This window comes from Strix uralensis, chromosome 5, assembly GCF_047716275.1.
Source record: "Strix uralensis isolate ZFMK-TIS-50842 chromosome 5, bStrUra1, whole genome shotgun sequence".
NCBI lineage: Eukaryota > Metazoa > Chordata > Aves > Strigiformes > Strigidae > Strix > Strix uralensis.
The window spans coordinates 87,648,394-87,675,519 of record NC_133976.1 but is presented as its reverse complement, the minus strand read 5'-3'; the positions used below and the strand labels follow the sequence as shown (position 1 = coordinate 87,675,519).

At 38.5% G+C, this 27,126-nt stretch overlaps 1 protein-coding gene across 1 annotated transcript in view; it reads right to left on the bottom strand.

Moving 5' to 3' along the window:
* The window catches only part of SMC1B (structural maintenance of chromosomes 1B), a 33,205-nt gene that overhangs the window by 2,796 nt on the left and 3,283 nt on the right, over positions 1 to 27,126 (bottom strand). Inside the window, exons 4-22 of the mRNA XM_074869526.1 lie at positions 26,483 to 26,686; positions 25,866 to 26,104; positions 25,201 to 25,459; positions 23,603 to 23,743; positions 21,508 to 21,590; positions 20,822 to 21,029; positions 19,529 to 19,714; positions 17,043 to 17,222; positions 15,875 to 16,021; positions 15,121 to 15,258; positions 14,507 to 14,623; positions 11,273 to 11,379; positions 9,478 to 9,619; positions 7,933 to 8,078; positions 6,680 to 6,833; positions 5,212 to 5,310; positions 3,705 to 3,861; positions 2,845 to 2,999; positions 245 to 396 (exon numbers count right to left, since the gene is read on the bottom strand). Of these exons, the coding sequence (XP_074725627.1) occupies positions 245 to 396; positions 2,845 to 2,999; positions 3,705 to 3,861; positions 5,212 to 5,310; positions 6,680 to 6,833; positions 7,933 to 8,078; positions 9,478 to 9,619; positions 11,273 to 11,379; positions 14,507 to 14,623; positions 15,121 to 15,258; positions 15,875 to 16,021; positions 17,043 to 17,222; positions 19,529 to 19,714; positions 20,822 to 21,029; positions 21,508 to 21,590; positions 23,603 to 23,743; positions 25,201 to 25,459; positions 25,866 to 26,104; positions 26,483 to 26,686 (3,014 nt within the window). The remainder of the gene's footprint in view (positions 1 to 244; positions 397 to 2,844; positions 3,000 to 3,704; positions 3,862 to 5,211; positions 5,311 to 6,679; positions 6,834 to 7,932; positions 8,079 to 9,477; positions 9,620 to 11,272; positions 11,380 to 14,506; positions 14,624 to 15,120; positions 15,259 to 15,874; positions 16,022 to 17,042; positions 17,223 to 19,528; positions 19,715 to 20,821; positions 21,030 to 21,507; positions 21,591 to 23,602; positions 23,744 to 25,200; positions 25,460 to 25,865; positions 26,105 to 26,482; positions 26,687 to 27,126) is intronic.

Genomic DNA, 27,126 nt, shown 5'->3' with positions numbered 1-27,126 from the left:
AGAGGGGGGCAAAAAGAGACAGACAAAGGGGAAGAAAAAAAGTTTTTCTAATTACTTCAGAGATTCGCTTACTCTATCATACTTTGATAGAACTTTGATAAGAAGTAATGCCAGGTAAAGGACTTTAGTAATGCTCGAATACCCTATTAGAAGATTTTTTGAACATGTTTGTAAGTGTAACACTCTCTACCTTCCCGACGCTTACTCAGCCACACACTTGGGTAATACCGTAACACTTTTTCACCTGTGTATAGCAAACACGAGAGCCAGAGCTGCCACAGATTTTTCACCTCCTGACAAACTGTCCATCGGCATGAAGCGTTTTCCCGGAGCCACGCAGTTAAAGCCGATGCCTTCCAGATAAGGCTCCTCAGGATTTTCAGGACTAAGGAATGCCTGGAAACGCATACATTTCATTATTAACAGTGACATTTATAAAATTATTAAGATGGATATTATTTAGGTTTAAGTACTGACTGAGCTAGTGTCAAAACTGTAAATTAGCTTCATTTGTAGGAAACACCTATTCATCTATACGGAAGAGCAGCACTAAAGTTTCCCAGTGAATATACCTTTGTTAATGAACCACGAGCTAGGAGGCTAACTAACAAAACCCTTTTGGAAATGGCTCCACATATTTGTTATTTACAAACTTTCAACTGCTAAACAAACTTGATTTTATCACCTTTTACGTAATTGCTTTATTTTTCTTTATTAAAATTTTACACTTCAAAAGCAGTTTTCTTTTTGTTTGGAAGTAAATATACTTCCAAAATCAGTCTTTTTTTAAAAGGTTAGTTTTACAAAATCCAGCTTGGAGCTGGAGAAAGGTTTTCATGTAGGTAGGCTATCGCTATACTTTGTATCCTGGTTCCCAAGTCCAAAAATTAAAAGTATTATTTTAAAGGAATGGCCATTTTACCAAACCATTAAAAAGTATGATGGGTAAGTTAATTGCTACGTGGTTTATTTCTCCCATTAAATAGAAGAGACAATAAAATAAACTATCTTTTCTCCTGTCACAAGTGGATACAAATAAAAGAAAGATTTCCACAGCTGACACTCATTTCAAATGGCTCCTCTCAGATCACAGATGCAGTGGAAGAAAAAACAAAACACTGCATGTGCTTTGATTTAAAATAATTTCTGTGGTAAATAGTCCTGGAAGTAAGCTATAGTGCTTGCAGTCTCTGTTTTGCTGAAGGTATGTGTATTGTCCTCTTTTCCTCTGTTGACAGAACGCCTGTCATTGTTATGACAATGTTTTTTGACTGTAAAAACGTCAAATATGTCGCACTGAACTCCCAGTTCTGGGCCGTTGCATGTATCTGTGCAAGAGGAAGTGTTGGGATGGACACTGTTAGCAAAAATCATCGTGTAGTTTACGAGGGTACATTTATTCCTTGCTCATCAAGATACGAAAGGAAGGACATTTCTCTCTCCACAGAAGAGGAATGGAAGAGAACCGGTGGCTAACTCAGCACTGATTTTGTGTATGTACAATTTCTTAGACAGTAGTTTCTTTTAAAGTACTTCTAACACACACGTTGATGAAATAAACTTTACTAAGCAATATATTTAGTGCATGAATGTTCCGAGTCCAGAATCTCTGGAACTTAAAGTAAGTCGATCTATCAGTAGTAGAGCATTATTAATAAATGTTATAATAATATTAAGAAATATTAAGGAATTTTCAGGTTAAAAATTGTTAAGGTTGCTTAAAAAGCATCCGTTGAAGCCGCAACCTAGGCCAGCTCCTCTGATGGCAGAACTAACCCTTTCCTTAGCTAAGGGGAGCGATCGCCACGCACAGAGCAATCATTTCTCCTCCGATGAAATTAGACCGGCGTCCTTCAGCGGCTCCGTTAGCATCTAGTTGGCAGTTTCAGCTTCCCAGCTGATCACAGGATAATCTCCTGACCACTGTGGCTCAAACCAAGGCACAGCAGCACAGACCTCAGGAAGAAAGCACCCAACTCCTTATTTTTGGCAATGCATGTGGGAAATACTGGTTGTTTCAGAGTAATGCAAAGTCAAGGCCTGCCTGATGTTTACTCTAGGGGAGAAGGTAGTGCCCAGTAATCAGGAAGAAAGAAATGCTTTATTTTCCCATCCAACCTAGAAGCAGAAAGGCTATATTAAAGATATTTAAGGTGTTCTCTGAATATCTGACTCTGAGGGAAAACACAAAACCTGAAGTTGAAGACAGACAAGAGTTCAAGCCTGAGCCCTCTGAACATTCAACTATCTACAGAATTTGATATAACCAAAGCATTTGGGAGTTTCCTCTTTACTTCTGGCATTCATACTGGAACACCAGCAAACATTAACACAATTGTGACACAATTCTTCTACAGGTTTCTTGGAAGTTGCAAACATATTCTTTTTTTAAGTATTTAAGTGGGGTATAAAGATCTTCAAAACCTCACGCAAGACACTAGCAGTGAAATAGCGATCTATGACACTTAGTTTTATCTATGCTCATGATTAAGTGTTTTAAAATACTTATTACTGGTATTGCTAGATCTGTAAACCAAGGTTATTTTTAAATTAAGTACTCAAATATATTTCACATTTTTGTCATAATAATTTACAAGTCTGCTCAATAGTTCCTGATTTTGTTAACACTTTAGATCACATTTCTCTGTCTCATGTCAAGCATGCCTTGGCATGTTACCTACTCCTCCTCTGACCCTAAAATTCTAAAGTCTTTATTACTTGTGTAATTTTCTTCTTCAGGACTGAAACTGTCTTTGGAAACCAGAAGTGTTACTAAGTTCTCTTATTCTAGATAACAAAGCATCAAGCAGTGCTCTGAGCCAAGAACCTAAGAACATCACATACCTGAGCACTGCTGTTTCTGCAAAGTTTCTTGTAGATCTGATCAATAGCTATGGAGGCATGCTCAAAGCACCGGCTAAAAAGCTCGTATCTCCTTTTTTTCACCTGTTCAAATTCTTGCTTGCATGTTCTGGCCTCCTTTCTGCTGGTCTCAAAAGCTACGAAGAAAATTACTGAAATTACTCCACAATAAGCCTTTAAGCAGAACAAATATATATTGTGTATCATAACAAGCATCAAGGAAAATATTTACTGCAGAAAAAGGTTCTAATGTACATACAAGGAGCATACCAATATTATGAGTTTCCTTCCAGATTTCAAATAGAGGCTCCAAAACCAGGAAAGCTGGGGTGTGTTCCATCTGCTCTATGCCACATTTGCCTGGGGCAATGAACAAAATTCTTCTCCTAATTCCTTCTGGAAGCTGGGTGGCCTTAAGCAGCACCAGCATTTACCTGTTACAGCCTCAGAACTCCTGGGTTTTCTTAGTATGTCAGTGTCTGTGATGCTCTTTGAGGATACCAATAATTTTGTATTAATGCTCATGTCTGAGTTCTGGACAACATATATATGTTCCTTCAATTATTTAAGAAAAATTTAAAGAGTTTTATGATTAAAGTCAGTAAGTTTTAGAAAATAAGATACTTTATGATGTTATTTGCCCAACCAAGTATCTTTGCAATCATTCAAACTCTATTTATTATATGTTAATAAACTGTCTACATATAATTACAAAGACAGCTGAGGATAAACACTTAAGCACAAAAAAATACTGTAATATCTGAAAGAAGCAAAGCCAGAAAGGAATTTCAATTAGGGTGAAAACTCTCACAAAGAGATTAGTATGAAAGACTCGGTGTTACCATCTATTGATGCTTGGAACTTGTCCCGAGCTATCTGTAATTTCTCTACTGCTCTCAGGTTTGGAGCAGCTGTCTTCATTAAAGTACTCTCTTTAGATTTTATTTCCCGCTGCATCTGGTTCAGATGATCCCCTATGTCTTTATCAGACTCTAGGTCCTAAAGAAAAAAATAAAAATACTAGAGCAATAAAATTTGCTTTTAGGCCAAGACATTTCAACATACAGAGCAAGTACTCACGGCTTCTGGAGGAAGTACCCCACTCATCTACTTGCTTTAACTGGAAACACAACAAAACGCAAAACTTCACTAAGTCTTAGTTCTTGGAATAAATTCACTAGGTCCTAAGCACTGTTCCACAAGACCTTTAAAAACATACAATTCCTTTCAGCCTAGACGTCGGGGTTAAAATACAACCCAGCAGGAGGATTAGCTGGCTTCACTACTTGATTTGTAAAGAAAACCTCTGAAGACAAGTTCTTGATGAATTCTTTGAGACAAGTTCCCATGATGACAGATTCATCCCTTGCTCTGTACACAGCCTCTGACATTTAATTATTTTCCTTATGATTAAAAAGAAAAAACAAAAGTTACAAAAACCTGCTGAGAAAACGTGACCGAATGGACTGTTACAGATGGAAGGACGGTAAGTCTCAGTCTCTGAAAACAGTACAGAGAGAAGGTGGTACAACCCCCCTGGCAGCCAAGCACTGGTTTCTAGAGTTTTGAGTCATAACCTCTGGTGTTGGGACTTAAAGGCAGAAGGTAAAGGAGGAAGGAAAAAAAGAATTTAAAAAAAAAAAAGAGTTATATTTACTATTTCTCCACTCTATTTTTATGGTTTAGGTAAGCTTTTAATTAAATTCAGTTATATGGGGAACTGACCTATCCAGAAGTCCCATATATAGATGCGATGCATGATTGCAAAACCAAAACACACACTAACCCTAAACCCTAACCCTAAACGCTAAACCTAACTCCTAACCCTAACACTAACTCCTAAACCTAACCCTAAGCCCCGCTTAACCCTAACCCCTAACCCTAACCCTAGATCTAAACCTTAAAACCAAACCATAACCCTAAACCTAACCCTATGCCCCTAACCGTAACCCAAACCCTAAACGCTAACCCTAACTCCTAACCCTAACCCTAAGACCCCCTTGACCCTAACCCCTAACCCTAATCCTAGATCTAAACCTTAAAACCAAACCATAACCCTAAACCTAACCCTATGCCCCTAACTGTAACCCTAACCCTAACAGCTAATCCTAAACGCTAACCCTAACTCCTAACCCTAACCCTAAGCCCCCCTTAACCCTAACCCTAGATCTAAACCTTAAAACCAAACCATAACCCTAAACCTAACCCTATGCCCCTAACCGTAACCCTAACCCTAAACCCTAACACACACATGCACTTAACGGTGTTTTTAGTAAGTTTTATTTAAAGACTAGGGTGAAGAATAAATAATTTGAACAAATAAAAATAATTTCAAACAGAAAAGGTTACCTTCAGGTCTTCTGCTAGGCTCCTGTAGTCTATCTGAACTGCCTCTTCCCTTTCGTAGATAGTCGGTGTAGTCTGAGTGTCTTCTGTTTCAGTTCCTAGCTATAAATATGAAGGACATTCCAGATCAGCAATATGACAGTTAACTTTTAAACTGTTAAAAGGGTATAAAATGAGAAGTCAGTGGTAACGTGGTATGAGGTAAACTTATTCCATAGCTCCTCCCCTAGCCAAAATGGAGTTAACAGTAAGTTAAGATCTTAGGAGTCTAAAAAACCACACCTTTTAAATGAAGGTGAAAACATCTGCTAATTTCAGCTTGAGGCTCAGATGAAAGCAGCAGTAATTTATTTTTAATATATTTAGAACATTATGCATACTGTAAATCTGATTGGAAGGATTTACGTTCCCATAACTCAATCCCCTTTCAGGGAAAAGCTCTGAGGTGTGTGAGTTGAGGCATTTCTCCCACTCTTTGGCCTCAGGAGAAATGAGTAGCTTCAGTTCTGTATGGCGTAAGCAGAGTATCTTCTGGACACCATAAGCTTGGATTTCAAACAGCTACTTTTCCCTAAACAAAACACGAGCTTCATATTGTTATCAGGCTCTTGCCCAGAACCAAATCTCACCGGTCTTCTCAGTGCTATTAATTAGGAATCTAAGTTACTATTCCTACTGCCCATCTCCCTGGTTTCATCTCTTCCTTATTCATAAACAGCGAGAGCTGAGCTGCCTACATACTCCAGTGATTAGCAGTTCATGTCCTTTCCCTTCAAAGACTGCCCACCTCACTGCCTTCATTTTGTCTTCTGACCCACTCACTCATACCTATCCTCCAGCAAAAGTACTTTTCTAAGCAATGGGTTCAACAAGACTTCTTCCGAATTCACAGACTTGTTATAAGTCCTTCAAAACCCTTTCGTAACAGTGGAGAAAGTTTAATTTCTCCTCACAAAAGATATGCTGGAAAAAGAGGGAAGACTGAGAAAAATAACATGGTCAATCCTCTGATAGCTGGAGTATTTCTATTTTAGCCTATCCCGGATTTCTGTGAATATCTACATCTACTGAAGAGGATGATTTTAGACAGCATTTATATTATGCACAATTAACCAAATATTATCTCAATTCATATACATGCCATATTTATTTACATTTCTGAATTGACTCCTGTGTGTCCTCTTACATATGTTTCTAGAATACACCTTCATACCAATTTTCTTGTACCACAGCAATTTCACGTGCTTCCCAGGAACACATTTCAAGCACAAGCAAAAATACTTGTGAACACTATTTCTGTCTACAAAAATAAACAAAATCCTTCTCTTGAATGAATGAGGCCTGATCACATGAAAACAATGCATTTGAACATTACTACATAAGACAAACAGTCCCGTAAGGAAAAAACAAACAGCTTTAAATTCAAGACTGCTTCTCCATGATATCTATCTTCTGTAAACATTTTAAGTACCTCTACTTCACTGATGTCATCCAGCGATCCAGACAGGAACTTTATTTTCAAGTCCTGCACCTTGCATTCAAGAAGCATATTATGTCGTCTTAACCTTTTCTCTTCCAGAGAGGTTTCTAGAGCTGTAGCTTCCTTTTGTAATTTGGTCGCTTCCCTGCGTACACAAAAGGCACAAAACAGAGAGCAGAAGCATCGCTGCCAATAACATCCACAGCCATACAGCATGAAAAACAGTTACCGTGCACAAAGAGGGCTTTTTCCTCTATAATCCCCATCAAACATAAAGGAAAATGGTACTTAACTTCTTCCCAAATTACTCGAGAGGGAGCTGGGAACGGACATAGTTTCAGGATATTGCCAAGTTCACACCACGGCATGTTCAAATATCCACCTTTCCTAACTACAGCTAAACTCCGTTCTGTTCAGCTCTCATCCATTTAAAATTTAATCAGGTATCTTTTAGATTTATCTACTTGAAATACACCTTGATTCTTTGCAACAAATTCCTTTGATAGCATCAAGTTGCCAAATAAGGCAGAAGCGTAACAGTCTTACATTGTTAAAATCACACGCTATAAAATGTATTACTAAGCACACAATCTGTGAGTTTATATAAAATTCCACAAGTTTACCTAGCCATACTGTGCCAACATGTAGGTTTTTTGAACATAAAGACGACTCCTTATTAAGAGATATTAAGCACATCAATAACAAGCAAGCATAAGAAAATTGAAGTATAAACTATCCCCAAAGCAGCTGATTTAAAAGAACAGTGAGGACAGAATAGTGACCTAACATTAATATTAGTTTAAGGTATCCAACACGTGAGAGGTCTGGAGAAAATGAGAAGACTGAAATCAGAAAAAAAATAGATTTCTAATTAATTGAACCAACTGTACAGCTCAAACATATGAAACTACCAGCAAACTTAATATGACCCCCCCCAATCAAGTTGTAAGCTAATACAGACTCATCACAAATCATAATGAGACCTAACACTAGGTAGATAATAAGATAATGTTACTCTGTACGGTTTATGGGATGGCTTTCATGAAATAACCACATTCATATTACTTTTGGGAACCACATGCTGAATTAGGAGCACTTTTTAACTAATGCCTACGGTAAATGCAAATTACCATGTCCCTAATGAATCTTTCACAAGAAAACAGAACCAGAGAAATTTAGACATCACACACTCTTCTAAATATGATCACTTGAATCATTTTCCCATGAGTACAATTAGCAATTACCTGTTAAGAGTTAACAACGCCTTTCTGAGCTCTTCAACTTCATTCTGGGCTTTTAGAACCTCGGATTTATGAGCACTTAATCTAGTCTTAAGATGTTGCTGTTCCTCCACAATTCCATTTACTTTTTTTAGAAGCGTTTCCTCACCCTGCATAGAAACATTCACATTTTTAACCTTTCAGCAAAAATCTTGATATGGAATCTTTCTTATAAAGAAAGAGAGTTAAAGTTTAACCCTGTTACACTACATTCAAGTGTGTTACAGCACAAAATCTGAAAGGCACTGGGAAAACAGCTGATCTTATACATAGGAAGATCCAGGTGTTTTGTACACTGGATTTTCCTCTGGATTTGTGACCGTACCAGACTAAACTATAAAGCCCTCAAATAAGACAGGAATCTGAGGATGCCCAAGATCTGTGGGCTACTCCCTTCTCCTCAGTTAGTCCCTCAGCCCTGCAAGAAGGAGCCCATCTACTGTATTTCTACAACATATTTTGCAACCCCTAAGGTAACTTGAAATCCTTTAAAAAGTTCATTAAAGATAAACCCTGAGGTAATCCGCAGAGAGCAAGGAATCTGCGGAGGTACTCTACATGAGTCTTCCTCTGTATAACCCACGTCACTGCTAAATTGCTAGAAATTAGGTGCTAGAATACAGTAACCCTAACGCTACATGCAGGAAGACGTGGTCCTTAAGAGACTGGTATTACGGCAACCTAATCAAGACTAACTGCTGTTGCAGCATGCGAACAAAGTACCTTCAGAATTTAATACAAACAATCCTTCTCCAGGACAAAAATATCTGAATTTGCTCCAAGCCCTATTTCAGAAAAATTACACACAGAGGCATGAAGTCAGGCATGTTTTTGTGCATGACTAAGGGTCTATTGTTTTTCCTCAGCATCAGAAACACCCATCTTCTAACGTGAAAATAGAGTTCAAATGATGCATGTGGGGTTTTTTGCCCAGTTTGGGGCAGTTTTACATTTCATTTTTGGTTTTTATAGAAAGCACTATTGCACATCTTTTTTCCTTCACTTTCCAGTGCACCACAAGTGTAGTTTTTTTTAACTAACATTAACATGACAAAAAATTACTTACACATAAAGAACACTATGAAGGAGGAATCCATACATATTACTTCAACTAAAAGTCTAAATTAGTTTTCATAGAATTATTTTAAGTGGCTGTGAAGCACCTTAAAGATGCACCAGAGTTGTTTACTATTACTCATAAAATCTTCTAAAGACCCTCAGCCACATGCTACTAGTTTTATCTGTAGCAATATGCTGCCTTTTCATATAAATTAAACACAGTATAACACTGTACATACAGTAACCCCAAATTTAATTTTTTGTAAGCTTATTTTGAATTATTATCCTAATACGACAGGTTATTCCAAGGTTAAAATGACAATATGCAACTGCATTCAGTCAACACTGAATTAAGCTCTAGAAGAATTACTCAACAGCATCAACTCCATTTATTCAAAATTGTAATTCAATTTCCTCTCAGTCCCAGATAGAGCTATGGTTTACAGTTACCTTCTGTAGCCCGATAATCTCAGCTTCATCTTTATGAATGGTCTCCCTCAACTTGCTGACTGTGTTTGTTAATTTTTGTAGATGATCACGATTATATTCTAGCTGAATGTTTAGTCGTGTCTTCTGATTTTCAAACTCCAGTCTAGTCAAAGTACAGTATTTCAAACCGACACTTACAAAACAGGCTAGAAACTGTGATTTTAAGTTATTACAAGAGGCATTTTCACTTTGACTATCTGGATAGCATTTTTCTATCTTCTACGTGAGCAGAAAAATTTGCATACATTTGGATCACAGATTCCACTACACAACATCCTGTGGATATACTGGAAGTTACAAAAATACAGTGAGAATAGTTCAAAAAATACAATATAAAGATACAGTATGGCCACATTCAACATGGAAAGTGACACTAAAACTTCCAAGTATCTCAGTATGAGTGATACAGCTGTAAGTGATGCAGATAGGAGCTGGGCAAAAGCTGCGCTGATGCTGGGTGTTTATCTGGTGCCTGCGCTCCCCGCTCAGCCTCCGCACGGCTCCCTGACACCTGGTATCTATGTTTACCTGAATATTCTAAGGAATTTATCTCAGTTGGGAGATGGCAGTTAAGAAACATGAGACCAGAGCTTTTTAAGCCATATTCAGCCTTGCTTATCATCTCTCAGCTGAGATCTGTGTTTGTTCGTAGGCGTACAATGGCAGAAACTTCTTCACATGCTGCTGAGAAAGGACTGACGTAAAACTAAGCTGCTGTTCACAGAAAACTCTCCTCTCAGCTGTTACCATCTGCCCCTGAGCTTTGAGCTTCCCAAATGACTTACTCCTAGGGCCGAATCTGTTGTTCAGGCACAAGGGTTAGCACAGCCCCAGCTCCAGGCTCGTTACACCTGGGCATGTGCAAGGTGGCACCATAGCACAGGCTTCCAGGACTAACAAAGGCAAGTCAGGGCACAAGCAAGGCCGAGGCTGCATGTGCAGTGTAGCACAAGGCCATGCAAACAGCTCCTCCCTTCATTGTTCTACTACTAACTTCTTACACCTCACCAGACTCCAGTTCTTGCAAGCATGAATAAATGATTAAATCACTTCAGCCAGCAAGTGCTTTACCTGCGACTGAGTGCACTGCACTTCCACCTCCCTGCAGCCCTAGCCGAAACCATACGTTTGGCCTCATTTCTCAAAACCACTCAGGGAGTCTCTTAGCAGCTGAAGAGGTGGCTGAAAGGACAATGGAGTTCAGTGCATGTAGGAAAGGTGCCTGAAAATGCCTGTAGTACAAGGAGACAGTTCATTTTAACAGTCTCATTCTTTAAGATATATATCTTTGGCCCTGTGACCTGTGCCTGTTTGAGGGGAATACCAGTTGAGGCTGCCTGTGAGGAAATCAAGATCCTGTTTTCCTTAATAGTATGTTCCCAAATCACTGCATCTTACACCCAGTCCTCCTTGACAAGTTCTCATAATGAGTGAGCCTTCATGCCATCCTCAATTTGTCATTGAGCCATTTTTCAATGGGGATTTCAGAAAACTGTTCTTTGCTTTCTTTTTTCTAAAATAGTGCTACCAAAATAGTAAATTTTACCTTTCAAGTTTGTTGCAAAGCGCCGCTGACTAGAACTGTCTAATAAATCCGAACCATAGCAGTGCAACTGCAAACTAATCCTTGCAGTGGTAATATAACCTTCTGCAGCCTTCTAGGTTTCTGTGGTATCTCCTGTGATGGAGTTACTCATTTACCTGTGTGCCTAATCTAATACAAACCACTTTTTCACATTTCAATTACAAACACCACCTTCTCTTATCAATCTCCTCTTGTTGTCTCACATGTTCTTGTTCATACACACGGATATTTTCTATACCAATTTCTTCACAGAATTCCCGGAAAACAGCATCTTCAGCCTTTGAATAAAGAGACATGGAGCAAAAAAATGTTTATGCTATTTTGCAACTCACAGAAGTAACACATTTAGACAATCACTTCACACTGCAGGCTGGACTTTCAAGGTGCTTTAAGAAACAGCGAACTGAACTACTGAGAAATAATCTGAACTTGACATTTTCAAATAACACTTTCAGTACAAATGCCAGATACCAGGCATATGATCTGCAAAAGGCAAATTCTGATCTAAGTTCTTCTTGACAGCACCTGGGCATTAATTAAAGTCATCACAGTGTAATCAACTTCCCTGGTGTTGTCTGTTGTTCCCAGTCAGCTGAAGAAGAGAAAGTATACAGGACACTAATCAGATACACCAGGTGTCTTGGTGTAGTTCAGTTCTTCATTTTAATCTTTCCAAGTGATCCCTAAAATAGTAATTACTATGTTCCATTTATAGCAAAGCCACAGCAAAAAACCTGCTGCAGAATCTCCCACTTCCTAGTTGTACAGTATATACTAAAAAAAAGCTTCAGCCAAAACCAGTCCTACAATTTTAATAAAAAATTTAAGCAGGCAAATAGTAGGTATAGTGTGCATGGCAGGACTGAACAAAGAAATAGCAACCGCCTACAGCATTTAAAAGGAAACCCAATGGACTGAACAAAATTAAGAGAACTTTACAGGTCAAAACCCAGTTTTTGGTACATAGGCTTGTTTAACCAGGTACCAAATCAAGTTATACTATTCAAGTAACATTATTCTTTGGAAACTGATGACCAGCCTCCATTTGGTTTTTTTTTTTTTTTTTTTTTTTTTTTTTTTTTTCAGAACAAGCAAAAGAGAAGTTCCCTGGGTCTGGAATTCTTATAGCCTAAACATCAATGACCTTCTCAGTGTCCTCAGATGCCAGACATCTGCATTCCCTCATGCCTGCACCACAAGCAAGACACAGAACATGCAGCAGTTTGGACTTCTTTTTACATGCAGTATTCCAGTCAGCGATTAATCCAAGAAACACTGATGAGAATGGATCAGAGGCCAGGAACTAAGTTACACATGTACTATACACCTCAAGTAACTGCAGAGAGCAGTGAAGAATCTCTTTCTCTTAAGAACCTACATTTACACAAGCATTTAGGTGCAGGGCTGTGAATTTTCCAGACAAAACTGCAGCACCGCTTTTCCACAGTCTGTACCAGATCTCTTTGTTTGGCAAGAGTAGGAACAAAGGCAGCTTCCAAACAGAAGCAGAGATGAGGTCTGGCCTCCTCTTTATTTGTCAGAGAGGCCAGAGTTATTGTCTACTCTAGTAGAACACAGTATGAAACCCCTCTTGGTATCAGATTAGGCTTTACTACTATTCACTTCACTGAATGCCTTAGGTCTCTTCATGACAACCACGCTTCTGAATCTGTCAGCTGTCTGTGGGAACTCTTCTGGGGACCATCTGAAGATTAGAGAATGAAAGGGAAACTGAGGTATGAGATGGCAGAAGAGGCTGCAGAAAAAACAGCTGGGAAACCTAACTGCTGGATCACAGCAGTTCTTTCTTCTATCACAGAGAACTTTTCCTGTTGCTGATAAACAGCAGAAAGGAGCAGGTTCTAATGACAAAAGCTGATGCAGTACTGTAACAGATAATAAATTTGGACAGGTAGGGATAGCACAAGGTCCCCAAGCTCTGCATCAGCAACACCTCAAAAGAGAGGGAGGGCAAAAAAGACTCAGCTATAGCATAGGCTAGCTCTATCTTCCATGAATTGGACTCCAAATGTCTTAAAAAAACCCCAAACAAAACAAATGAAAACAACAAAACCCCAAATCCACATCATCCAAAAAACGCCAACAAACCCATAACACCCCCTCCTCCTCTCCCCCCCCAAAAACCCACCTACCCAAACAAAAAACCCAAAACAAAACAGTGGAATGAGGAATTTGCTGAAAATCCTTATGCACACCTCAACCATTCTCCCAGGGTAGTCAGAGCGCACAGAAAATAAATCCCAGATATTGGTTACTTTCCAAGAAGAGAAAGGAATCTTCACACTATTGTGCTCTTTATCTATTTTTTCTAGCATACAGTGGTGTCACAGGTCATCACCTAGACACGACGCCTGTAGAGTTCAGAATAAAGCACTCTAGCAGTGCTGAGAACTGTTCTCAGCTCTGGAAAACTGAATCAGAGCTCTCTTCCTAATGGCACTAGCATGCCTGTGGGTTGCAGAAGGGGCGGATCTTCTCCAGATAAAAAGATACTGATCGATTATTTCCATGCAGACACGGAATGCATCCTGCTACGACTGCAGTGAAAATGAGTTTCAGAAGGATAGTCACCCATGCAGAGACTGTCTATCTCAGGTGCGCACCGATTACTGAGATCTGCAAATCTGGTGGGTGTACACAGAGTTTAGTGTATGTACACGCTGTCACAGATCCACATCAGCCAGGAAAACTTCACGCCAAAAGAAAGTTACAGTCAAGTCACACAGTCATGCTGTGTAATTATCTCTTCACAAAAAGGAAAGATCCACCAGCTACAGTTTCTTACAAAGAACTTGGATGTTAGAGTCTGAGAAAGAATAAGCTGATACTTATAAAATTTTTACCCCAAGACCTAGAGAGTATTTTTCTGAGATTTGATCTACAGTGAAAGTTTGCACTGAGAGCTCTAAAAGCTGTGAACTTTGATGGATTGTCCCTGCTCAGTTCTATAAAGAGTAAATCATATTTATAGCAGAACAGGAAAAGGTGGGGGAAAACCAACCCATCTTCTTCAAACTCAAATTTTCTATGTCAAATGAAATTATAGTGTATATATATATTACATAGCTTCTTCCAGTATTCAAGAAGTAGATGGATTTGGCTGGTTGGGTTTGCGTTCGGGATGCAAAAGTCACAAATTTTGATTGTAAGGAAACTGATTCCCAAAGCCATGATATACAGTAACATCCAAGTGCACTTCTGTTCACAGTTCTCTCGGTAAGAAAAGTAAAGAATGTGGGAAGATTGCTGGAGTAACTTATAACCCTTGTTGACAAAGTAGCTTACAAAGTAAAAGTTGTCCAAGTTCTAAAAGTCAGCAGGAACAGAAAGAAGTTTCTGTAGTATAACAGCATAAGCTGTCACAACTATGACAGAAGGTATTACCTCATTAATTTTTTTCTGAAATTCTTCTATTTTTACTTTTCTTTGTGCTACTCCTTCATTCAACATATCATGCTGAGACTCAATATTTACCAGTTCACTTTCCAGTTTTGATTTTTCCTAGACAGAAAGGAAAAATGTTAATTTTTCTTAATAGGATGGTTGACTTCCCAGAAATTAAGAGACAGTTCTGTTCCAGATTAACTGTATTTTTCTGATTAAAAACATTAAATATTTTCTCCTCAAATGCACTTACCCACTATTATTGCCAATTTGCATGCAATGATTACAGTTTTAACAAACAGAAAGGCAAATTAAATAAGTATCATTCAAAGCACAATTTGACATAGACTTCTGAAGGGTACTAGATGATAAACCAAGCTTACCAGAAATTCAAATTTAAAACCTAAAGTAGAAAAAGCCTCATGTAAATTACTTCGTAATCTTGGGGGTTTTTTTTATTTTACTAATTCCTCAGTCATGGCTGCTGCATGTAAAACTTAAACTGAATTTAAAAAAAAATATGTAAGAAAGTAGTATTTACTTCACCACTAATTACAGCTTAGGTAAAAAATACAATTATTAAACATGAAAGTTATAAAGGCTTAGTATTATACCGTGTAGAGATTAGCAAGATGTTTCTTTTTAATAAGCTCTAATTCACTCTGTGAATATTTAAGACGTGTCTGAGTTCCATGGCATTGAGCACGCAACTGCTTCAAGTCAGCCTCCTTACGTTTGATCTTCATTAAGTCCTAGAAAAAGATTACGACGGGAGAAAAAGCATTTTAAAGAAAAGGTGACTTATCTGGAAATTACTCATTTTTCAGATTTACACACTACATAAAGCTAGCCTCACTGACATAGGCCGCATTCCATGTACATGCTGATAGCACTGGTCATATTCAATAGTCATTTTGTAACATCTATTTCTCAAAAGAAAGCATATGCTTGCAAATTCCTAAACTCCTACTCTAACCCTCTTCCAAAATAACTAGAGGTGTGACAAATCATTTTACACTGACAGGTTTTGGTCCGTGCAAACGTTTTCATGTTGACAGAATGTACCATCTTTTTCACTAAAGTCTTCAGGTACTTTGAACAACAGCTCTTTTTCCTTGAAGGAACTTATCAACAGTGTTCTCCTGGTTCTGCACCTCTGTGATATGGGAACCAGCCCACCAACTAAGGACAGAGACCCACAGTTGATCACTATTAACTGCAAGAGGATAAACAGCTACTGTGTCCTGTCTGCATCTTCTAGAGGTTTTGAAAATCGCCTTTTTAGAAAATCACCTTCCCATAGCTGAATTAGACACAACTTCTACTCCTTTATGCCTTTTGCAGTTAAGTGCTTTTTAAGAGACCTACCTTTAACTCATTAATCAAGCTATCTCTTCTGTCTTTCATTTTATTAATTTCTTTATCATCCCAACATCTAGCTTTAAATCTTAAATCACTTGATCCTCCAGAAATCACTCCAGATTTCAAAAATAAAGTTCCATCAAGAGCCACTGTCTGGGAAAAAAAAAAAAAAATAAAACCAAATAAATCTGAACACAAAGCAGCCAAAATATCCCATCAACTACTGCGTCAAGTTACAGTAGTGAAACAAAGAACAACCACATTTTAGTTGATCTCTTGATTTTTTCTTTTTCTGTTCCAAACCTGCTAATGTGCGATACATGAGGCCACAAAAAAGTCTGTTGTCTCTTGGTACTAGTCACATTCTGGTATTATTACAACTGATCCAAAAAAGAAATTAAACTGGAGAATTTCCTTGTATTTAGGAAATTAACATGAGACATTTGTGTACACACTCAGAAGGTTGTGTCTGGCTCAGCAGAGCAAACCAAGCAATGGGATAAAGGGGTGAAGGAAAACAGCTCATTTGTAAACAGGAAGTGGAAATTTTACTAAGGAACACAGGTGGTTTTGTGACTTGACTCCAAGTAAACATGATTTCACTCACCTTCAACATAAAGCTGTTTTAATCAAGATTTTAAAAGGTTTACTAAATGCATAAAAGGGCTCTACAGACTGTCTACAGCAATGGAGAGATGGGTAAGAAGAAAGAACTGCAGGAAGAGACAGAGAAGCTTCCAGTCCTCAACACTGTCTATATCTACAACTAAGAGATTCTGTCACATATTTTAAAGAATTTTTGAAAGCATTTCTTCATAGAAAAGCTAGCAAGATAAAGTTTGTAGTTTTAAATCAGACAGTTTTAAGAACAAGATTATCCCCCTTTCTTCTCCTCCTTTTCATCACGAGGACCATACCAAGAAACATATTTGGACACTAACCTACCTCTAAATTTCCTTCCTTTTCCCAGGAAAAAATTTAAACATACTACCATATAGGGGAAAACATAACCATGTGAAACATCTGGGGGTTTATGTGGCAACAGACTAGACAGCGTAGTACCATTCTGTGTTTATCTGCAATACTTCATGGGATGTTTATAGAACAATTATTTAAATGCCATCAAATACCTAACTGCAATGAAAAAGATATGCAACAAAATTCAGCTTCTTACCTTCAACCTCACTGGTCCATCAAATGCTATTTGCTTTGCTTCTTTAACTGTTTCACAGATCAAGCCATTCCCACTCACAAACTGAATCACTTTTTTCAGTGGAGCAAACGGAGTTTGTACAACATCCACCATCATTTTAGCTCCTTTTATCTCTCTTAACTTTTCGTTGATTGGTTTAACCTGTAAAGTAAATAAGTGGTGTTTAGAATCCATGGTGTAGTAGCAAAGCATGTCCAAATCTGAGTGGTCTGGGGACAGGACGTATAGATCAACAGAATGGGGGGTCTCAGTCGCTGTAAGCCTAGAAAGAGATCTGGTTTTCCTATTTTGTGTATACTATAGTTCTGAAAGCTGTCCAAACGATTTCACTGTGCATGAAATGCAAGTACACTCACGCAGGTAGCACGGGGAATAGATGAGTTAAAGATCTGCGTGCAGCTGCAGGGCTTCTTGGGATCAGGGGGCCATAGTGGGGTGGGTCCCACAACCGGAGCGTTGCCACGGAGGGATACAGGCTCTTTAGGAAGGACAGGCTGGGAAGATGAGGAGGGGGAGCTGCCCGGTGTGCGAGGTAAGAGCTGGAGTGCACAGCACTCTGCCTGGGGAAGGGCGAGGAGTCAACTGAGAGCTCATGGGGAAGGACTGAAGAGAGATCTGGTAAAGGTAACGTTGAAACTGAGACCAAGAAGAACAAGTGGATGAGGCCTTCTCCACACAGCTAAAAGCAGCATTGCAATCACAGGCCCTGGTCCTCGAGGGGAACATGAACCACTCTGATATCTGCTACAGGGACAACACAGCAGAGCACAAGCAATCCAGGCGGTTCCTGGAAAGTGTTGATGACAACCTCCTCATAGATGAGCACGGAAAGGTGCTCTGCTAGACCTCACACTCACCAAGGACAGACTTGCTGGGGAATGGAAGGTCAAAGGCAGCCCTGGCTGCAGTTAGCATGAGACAGGAGAGTTCAGGATCCTCAGAGGAAGAGCAGGGCAAAAGGCAACCCCACAACCCTGGACTTCAGGAGAACAGACTCTGGCCTCTGCAAACATCTGCTTGGTAGAGTCCCACAGGATAAGGCACCAGCGTGAAGAGGGGCCCAAGAATGCTGGTTAATATTCAAGGATCACCTCCTCCAGCCTTAAGAGCAAACATCCCAATGAGCAGGAAGTCAGGCAAAAATGCCAGGAGGCCTGCATGGATAAATAATGAGCTCCTGGCAAAATTCAAACACAAAAAGGAAGCTTACAGAAGGAAGAGGTAACCTGGGAGGAATAGAGAGGCACTGTCCCAGCATGCAGATACAGGGTTAGGAAAGCCAAAGCCCAACTAGAATTGAATCTGGCAAGGGATGTCAAAGAAACGGCTTCTGTGAGTACATAGGTGACAAAAGGAAGACTAAGAAAAATGCGAGCCTGCTGCTGAATGAGGCAGGGGACCTGGTGACAGGATACAGAAGAGCCTGAGGTACTGAATTCCTTCTTCACCCCAGCTGTTACTAGCAAGACTAGCCTCCAGGAATCCCAGGTTCCAGAGACCAGGGCAAAGTCTGGAACAAGGAAGACGTACCCTTGATGGAAGGGGATCAGGTCGGGGAACGCTCGAGCAAACCGGACACACATAAACGCACGGGTCCTGATGGGATGCAACCACCAGTGCTGAAGGAGCTACCTGATGTCACTGCAAAACCACTCTCAATAACCTCTGAACGATCACAGCAACTGAAACAGCTGCCTAAGGGCTGGAGAAAAACAAGTGTCACTCCTGTGTTCCAAAAGAAGCAAGAAAGAGGACCCAAGGAACTACAGGACAGTCTGCCTCACCTTGATCCCTGGGAAGGAGATGGAGCAACTAATCCTAGAAACAATGTCCAGGCACACGAATGACAAGAAAGTCTTGGAGGAGTAGTCTGCATGGATTCTCCAAGCTGGTCATGCTTGCCCAACCTGATAGCCTTCTACAAGGAAATGACTGGCCCGGTAGACAAAGTGGGAGCAGCAGATATTGTCTACCTAGAGTTCAGTAAGTCTTTCAATGCTATCTCCCATAAGATCCTCATAGAGAAGCTGTGAAATACGGGCTGGATGAACAGTGAGGTGGACTGAAAACTGGCTGACCAGACAGGCCCACAGGGTGGTGACTGGTGGCACAAAGCCCAGCTGGAGGCCAGTAACTACCCATGTCAATACTGGAACCAATCCTGTTTAACATCTTCATTAATTATCTGGATGATAGAGAAGAATGTACCCTCTGCAAGCGACGACACAACACTAGGAGGAATGGCTGATATGCCAGATGATCATGCTGCCATCCAGAGAGACCCTCAGCAGGCTGAAGAAATGGGCTGACAGGAACCTCGTGAAGTTCACCTCGTAAGTGCTTTGCCTTAACACTTAAGCCTATTTTAGTTAAGCTTAAATGAGCCAATATCAAGATTCACAAGTGTATTAATTGCTTATGACAGGAAAAAAGAAAAATGTGCTTACATCAAGGTAATCCAAAGCAAGAAAAGTTTCAGGTTCAGCTCGTTCTTGTTTTAGGAAGCGAATGCAATCTCTTGCTGTTTTTTCTGTGGCAACAACAATCGCCGTCATGTATCTGCTGAATACCTTGGTAACAGCAAGTTGGTATTTTTTATGAATAGGATGACACAGGTCGAGCAGTCTTCCAAACTGAAGATAAATATATAGAGAAATATGTTACTTTAGATATCAAATAATATCAGCTAATCAAACAGTGAGAGAAAAATGTGCTACATATCTACCAACTGCACTCTCTTACAACAGCTGTATGTCAGAAAAAACTGAAATTGCAGCAGTTGTCAATCCAAATTGCAGAGTACACCTTCAAAATCTGAAGGGATTTACTTTTTTTCCTGAGGTTACAGTTAAATATCCCAATGTTTTACTCAATTTCTAGTATACACTTCCAGAAGCATGGCAGACTGACAATAGCAAGTTAACTAAGCATCTTTTTTGGAGAGAAAGAAAATATCTAACACTCAATAAAAACTTTGAATAGAGATGTGTCACCTTCTAAACATTAAAAAATAAAAAAAACAGATTCCCAGATTCTACATCTCAACTGACTAGTATCAAAAGGACTGATTATACTGAGACATACTCAGAGACCAACTATTCAACTGATTAGATTTATTAAAAAGTTTTTATTGGAACGGCTTCCGATGTTGGACTAAGTATTTTTAAGTGTCAATAAAAAGGTGTAAATATGCCTCATAAAACCACCAATGTCTGCTGCCAATTCAGAATCAATACATAAACACTTAATGGCATTACTGAAGAATAAGTAAAATATGGTAACTAATAAACAAAGACAGACCATTTGATAACATCAAAGTCTCATGCACCTAAGCAAAATTGTCCTTTGGAAGAAGTATTCTTTCTGGAATAAGTGGTCTCCCAGCTAACCTTCCCATCGATTTGTTCAAAATAAGTGAGTCAAAAATATGTTTGAGGACAGAAGAAAACAAAACCAAAAATAAAAATAAATAAATCAACAACCACAAAATCACACAACAGATCAAAATTATTCTTTGATGCAATCAGTAATCTGTCTATTTCTGGAAACTGTGAAAAATAATGATGGTATATGCTACTATTTTTTCAGTAATACTATTTCACCAAGTACACTCAAGCAAGTTTAACATTTAAAAGAATATTCAAGACAGTCCAATTTACTCTAGCTGCTTACCCAGTCCAAGGCAGAACTCTTAAATATTAATTCTAAAACAAGGCACTTAAATGAGGCCATTTAATTACCACAGAATCCGGATACAGTCTTTTGAGACTTTCCAGGATCTCTGCTCTCATCTGCTGACGCCTTCCTTCATGGTAATCAATTTTGGCATTCTGCAGTTCACCAGCTATTCTGTTCAATTCTTCATTCACTTCAGCCATTCGTACTGTTGAATTTTCAATTTCCTTACTTAGCATTTCCTCTTGCTGTTTCTTCTCTGCTAAAGATTCGCTTTGAAGGGAAGAAAAAATAGGAAAGCAATTTACTCCTTCAGTTCTACAAGCTTTTAGCTTATAAAGTTATTCTATGGTCACAGGCTACGAAAATCATTTTAAAGGTTTTAAGTATCTATAAGAAGCTACTCCTTATACAAGTTGCATTCCATAGTATAAGTTATTTTTAAGGTTTCAAAATTGAGTTCAAGTGAGAGTTTCTGTCCGTTTCAGCCATACTGTTTTATCCTCCACTGATAAAAGGTCTGATACTGTAAAACTAATAAGGACTGAGAACTCTCATGAAAAATTATTACTCCCTTTACACACTTACCAAAATCACAAAGGCTCTACCACACTCTGCTAATTATTAAGAATTCTAATTCTTATTAAAAATTTAAAGAATAGAATTTGAAAGAGTTCAAAACCTGCTATGTTAATTTGAAAAACATATAATACACAAGAAATCCAACTAGCTTTTAGTTTTTTAAACATACGTGCATATCTTGGCATATTCTTCCAACTTCTCTATTCGTTTTTTATGCTCTTCTATCTGTTCCACAGTCTGTTTTATGTTTTCCTACAGAATCACAAACAGAATGTGTCAAAAACAAAACAGAGGAAAACAACAGTTTTATAGCAAGATACAAAGCTCTTAATTCAGAACAAGTACTGAGATAGATCTTTTCTTCCATGTTGGTATTTCATGTTGAAGTAATAGCATCTCTTTTTCAACAGTAGATTGAAATTATTTCATCAAGGCCATTACTGGATTTTTCACGTTTGGCTACAGGTCAGAAAAAGCCTCTTCAGCACAAAGAATCATGACACCATCAAATAAAACAACTTTAAATAGGGTGTTAGTAAATTATAGGTGTTAAAACAGAAAAAGTGATTTTCTTGGCCCGAGATTAATAGCAGCTTTTTCCTAGGAAGGACACATGAAGCTGACATAAGAGGTTCCAACCTGACGCAAAAGCATTGTACTAGAAAACAAACCAACAGTGAAACAAGTATTTTCAATTACTCAAATTGAGTAAAAATACATTAACTAAAGGAAATGAAAGAACCTTCTGAATAGCTCTAGGGATGGAGAGTCCACAACCTCTTTGTGCAGCTGCTTCAATGTTTGACTATCCTCGAGCTGAAATAGTTCACCCAACAGCTATTTGGGATTTCCTGTGTTCTAAGTTGTGCCTGCTGCCTCCCATTCTATCACTGTGCACCTCTAGAAAGAGCGTGACTCTCTTATTCACAGCCTCCCACTAGGTAACTGCAGACAGCAATAAGGGCTCCCCTCCACCTCTCTTCTCCAGGCTGAAGAGATCCAGCTCTCAGCCTCTCCTCGTAAGCCAGGTCCCCCAGCCCGGCCAGCGTGGATATCAGGAGAACAGGTAAGTTGTGCCAACTCTGAATGGTCAGGCATGTGTTTTATGAACTCTCAAGCATCCCTTATTTCTTTCTCAACAGTACAGTAGGACTTGCAGAGTTTTAGAAGCACAAGCGATAGAATTTATTTCATTTCTAGGTTTTCCTGGTAATCAGTACTTCAAAAAGTAGTATTGTACCAAGAGCAAATAGATATACAAGCATTAACTTAGATATCACGGCAAGGATGACTTTACATCCTCACAGATATACAGTAAAATATAGACTTTTCCATGCAAGCAAGTTTTTATGTGCAAGAACAAGGTGTTAGGAACGCTAGAACTGGTAAAGTGTCATCTGATGGATTTTTAAGTTTTCTGAACATAAGAAGTCTCCTTCAAACCTTGACTACATAACTAAATAGTGAAAAAACACGTCTCTAACTTTTTAACAGGTGATAAAACCACAAGGTTAGCATAGTTTAAAAAAAGAAAAAACCAAAACACCTAATAGGGCAAGGTTTCTGGCAAAAGACAGATCGTCAGCTGAGCTGGTGTCCTTTCTACCTCTATCAGAAGCATCATGAGACGCTGAACAATGAATTGGGAAATAGTTTTTCTAAAAGAGAACACCAGGCATGACGACCAACTCATAGTGAAAAATGTAGGTATTTTATTGTTACATGTTTGGATCTGCAATGATAAAAGGGATCAGAAACAAAATGACAGCAATGATCTGTATTCACACCAAACCCTGCAACAGAAGAGCGGACACCAAGGAGATTTTTCCAACTACAACACATACACACAACTGATCTTAAAAACACCTCAGCAAAAAGGTAGCTGTGACCAAAATAAACCTCAAAAGGGTGTGAGTACCATACAGATATACAACAGTGGTAGGACATCTCAGAAAGAAAAACTACACTTGCAAAACCAGGAGCTGATTAGAGTTAAGCATATGTTCTGAGTAACTGTAAAATATTAGAGCCAAAGCTTTCAGAGCCAAATCCTCAGTGTAGGCCCACACAAGCATTCTCTGAACAAATTTAGAGGCCATTTTGCTGAACCTGTTGCAATATGAAAACTGAAGCAACACTTGCAAAGTATCTCCCTTGCTGAGGACTTGTTTAGATCAAAGCATTTAATGCATGTATACCAGAGGAAGGGGTAGGTACAGAAACATTTTCCTCCTTAAAACATAGTTCTAGCTTGATACAAATACCTCAACTTCTTTTTTCTTCCTCCGATTAAGTTTCAGCCGTTCCTGATCTGTTTTCTCCTCCCAACGAAGTTTTTCTAGCTGCTGGGTTAGCGTAGCTACTTTCTTTCTTGCTATTTCCTTTAGTTCTTTATAGTGCTCCAACTGGACAAACAACAAAAAAAAGTTCACTTCACTGAAAGTCTAGCAACTCATGTTGCCTACAGCCTCAATTAGTAATTGCCTACTTTATCATAATTAAGATTATGAAAGCCACTCAAGTCTCCAGAAGACCCTTCTAGCTACTAATTGCATTATAAGAAGTTATATTTTATTAGAGAAAGATTCAACCCAAAGCTTGCACTTAATGGTTCTTGCCTACAGTCTTATTTTAGACTTCTAATGACTCTTGTTTTTCAGGAAAATTTATAAAGTTTACAGTACTTCACAGTCAATCTTGAGGTTAACACTGAGTTTTTGCACAGCCCCAAACCAGTGCAAGTTTTGGTAATTATAAATAATTACAGCATTCTCATGTTATCAAATAATTTTTTTAAGGTAAACAAACATTTTAAACAATCCTGCAAAGTTATCACTAACTGACCAAATGCCTCTAAAGTGCAGAGTATGAAGATTCACAAACTAAAAGAACAACCCTGCAGGTTCTCCATTAATTGATCAGAAGCTATTTTAAGGAAGAGACAGTGGAGAAAAGCAGCTAGCACTTAGTTTTAAAAGCATTTCTGGCCATATGGCTGCAAAGATAGTTTCTTCAAATGTGAATTTATCGTAAAGTGACGCAGTCCTTTCCTTCTAAAATAACTTAAAATAGCTCACAAGTGAGCTACCTCGGTTTTAGATTCTGACCCACAGTAGATGGTATGGATGCCACCAGGGCTTGTTTACATTTCTGTTGTCTTCTTGTTTTTTCCTAATTGAAGACATATTTCTGTAAACAAGCCATATTTCTGTTGACAAGCCATTTCTCAACAATTAACCTCTCACCCCGAGATTCTACTGGATGTTCTTCTATCCTACCCAGCCACAACGTACGATGGGGACTTCCATGAAGAGGAGGAAAAAAAAAAAACCAAAAGAGAACGAACAACCTAACTACATGTAGCTATAATCCCAACCCACAGATGACAATCCTTGTCTACAACCCTTCTGACGTTTCCATCACACTCTTCTCAACTTCTTGTTCACTGAAAACTCACTGCTCCCTCTAATAAGGTATCTTCTCACATTGCTCAGGAGATGTACTTCACACCCTAGGTGAGATGCTCACCATTTCCAGTCTCACAATGGTAAACTTCTAAACCTCTATGCAATTTAGATTTACTTCCTAAAAGTGTTCCACATTTGGAACTTCCGAGAGATCTTTTTCCCCCTCTCCCTCCCTCCCAGAAAGGAGACGGCCCACTCCAAGAGGCTGCATCATCATTTCTCTTCATCTGATGAAACTGTCTCTAAATAAAAGTTACAATTTTGTTTTTGTTTGAGCTCAACAGCAAAAAGATCATTAGAAATTACAGGTTATTGGTGAAACAATGGTTCCTCTGTCATCAGTGGGGATTTTTTGACTTCACTAGTAAACAGCACGTTTTGGCCTCCCAATTCACCTGACTTTCTCTCAGCTCAATATCTGCCGCTTTCTGCAGTATCTCCTCTTCAGCTTTCTTCTCAAATGCTCTCCATGCCTTCTCAATATCATCCAATTCCATCTCTAGTTCTCTTATGTTCTGCTTTTCCTTATCACAGGATTTCTCTTTGTCCCTTAGAGATTTTTTAGACATTTCTACTTTCTTGATTTGGTAGGAGGTGTTTTCCTTTGCTTTTATATAGAGGGGTCTTTGGTGAATCAGTGATGCTTCCAGAGTCCTAAAAAACAAACCAGAAAACTAAAACAAAAAACCAAACAACCAACCCAAACAACCATAAAACACATCCAAAACTACAAAAACACACCAAAAAGAAAAAGAACCCCCTCCCAACCACATGTGCAAACAAATAATCAGTTGTGAACTGCAAGGTTATATACCCACAAGTCTTTTTTTTTTTTTAAATATCCACTGAAAACAGAAATTTAAAGAAGTGAAGCAGAACCTCCTAAAAAATTTTATAGCAAAGAAGTATTTATATAATGAAATTACTGACACCCTGGGCATGGTGGTGAAATCAGTATCTAGATATTACTTTAGTAAACTACTACAAACTGACTTGCATGGTGTTGAGGTATCACCCAGCTGCTTTACCAGGTATCAGAGAATCTGACTGGAAAACCTACTTTATTTCTCTTTCCATATGCTGTTGGTCTCTGTTTAGTACACCAAGTACTTTTTTCTTGGTTCTAAATGCATCTTCTGCTGTAGAAAGAGACTCTTTCTTGATACTAGCCTCCATATTTTTTTCATCCAAGCTTGTTTTCACAAATTCAATGTTTTTTTCATTGTGATAAAGCCGGAAAAGCTGCAGCTGTATCCTTTCTTCATCCAGTTCCTTGAGAAGCATCTGGTAATGCTCTGCCTACCAACATTAAAGTTTTATTTATGGTTTACAAAAAGGATTTTTCATCATTAGCAGTCTAATTTCAAGTCCAAAGTGATGTAAAATGATATACCAGTAGCTGTAATTCCAGTAATGTGCATTAATCATAAAACTCAAACATGTAAGTCAACACTTTAATTATACTGGCACACCTATGCTGTCATTTATTTAGATTTTTATTATACATATTCTTCTACCCTTTTAAATGATACTAAATGACTACACAGTATACCATACTGAAAAAAAATACTAGATTAAATACAACAGATTCTTTTTTTAAGAAAGCCTGTATTTAAGCTCATAAAAGATGAAAAATCTGAGATCTTAACATGCAAAAAAGGAATAGCTTTGAGTAACCTCCTCTTTCTCTATCTTTGCTTGTTTGCGTTCTGCTGCAATAGTTTTTTTCTTGTTATAATTAAACTGTGCATCCTCTTCTGCTTGCTGCATTTTTTTCTTTTTTCGTTCATAGTCTTCAGCATATTCCCATGAATTACTGATTTGTTCAAAAAGTTGAGTTCTATCCTTTGGCTTCTTCACTGCAATTGATTCCACTGTTCCCTAAAACAAAATTGGAAAAAAAAAAACCACAACAAAAAAAAGAGCACATAGTACAGATTTCTCTGCAGATATATTTACATTTAACAGAAACCCATGGAATACTCACACAAGGAAAAGTTTAGTGCCAAAAGGAGCATCACCTAGCCACCTCACCTAATTAATGACATCACTAGAAGTTTTAGAATGTCACATACAGTCTACCAAAAACACCTTCAGACTAAATCAACCTACACAAATCAGTGAGCAGTATCAGAATGACAAAATTAAATCTTTCTAGCCTCTTTAAAGGAACTGAAACTCATTCTCAGTGAAAAATAAACTAACGATCCCCCTCAGCGTTTCAAAAGCAAACCAGCTGAAATCAATGCACTAGATGACATAACTCCCAAAGTTAATGGGCACACAGTTTTTGTCCATGCTGCTCAAATCTTCACTGATCT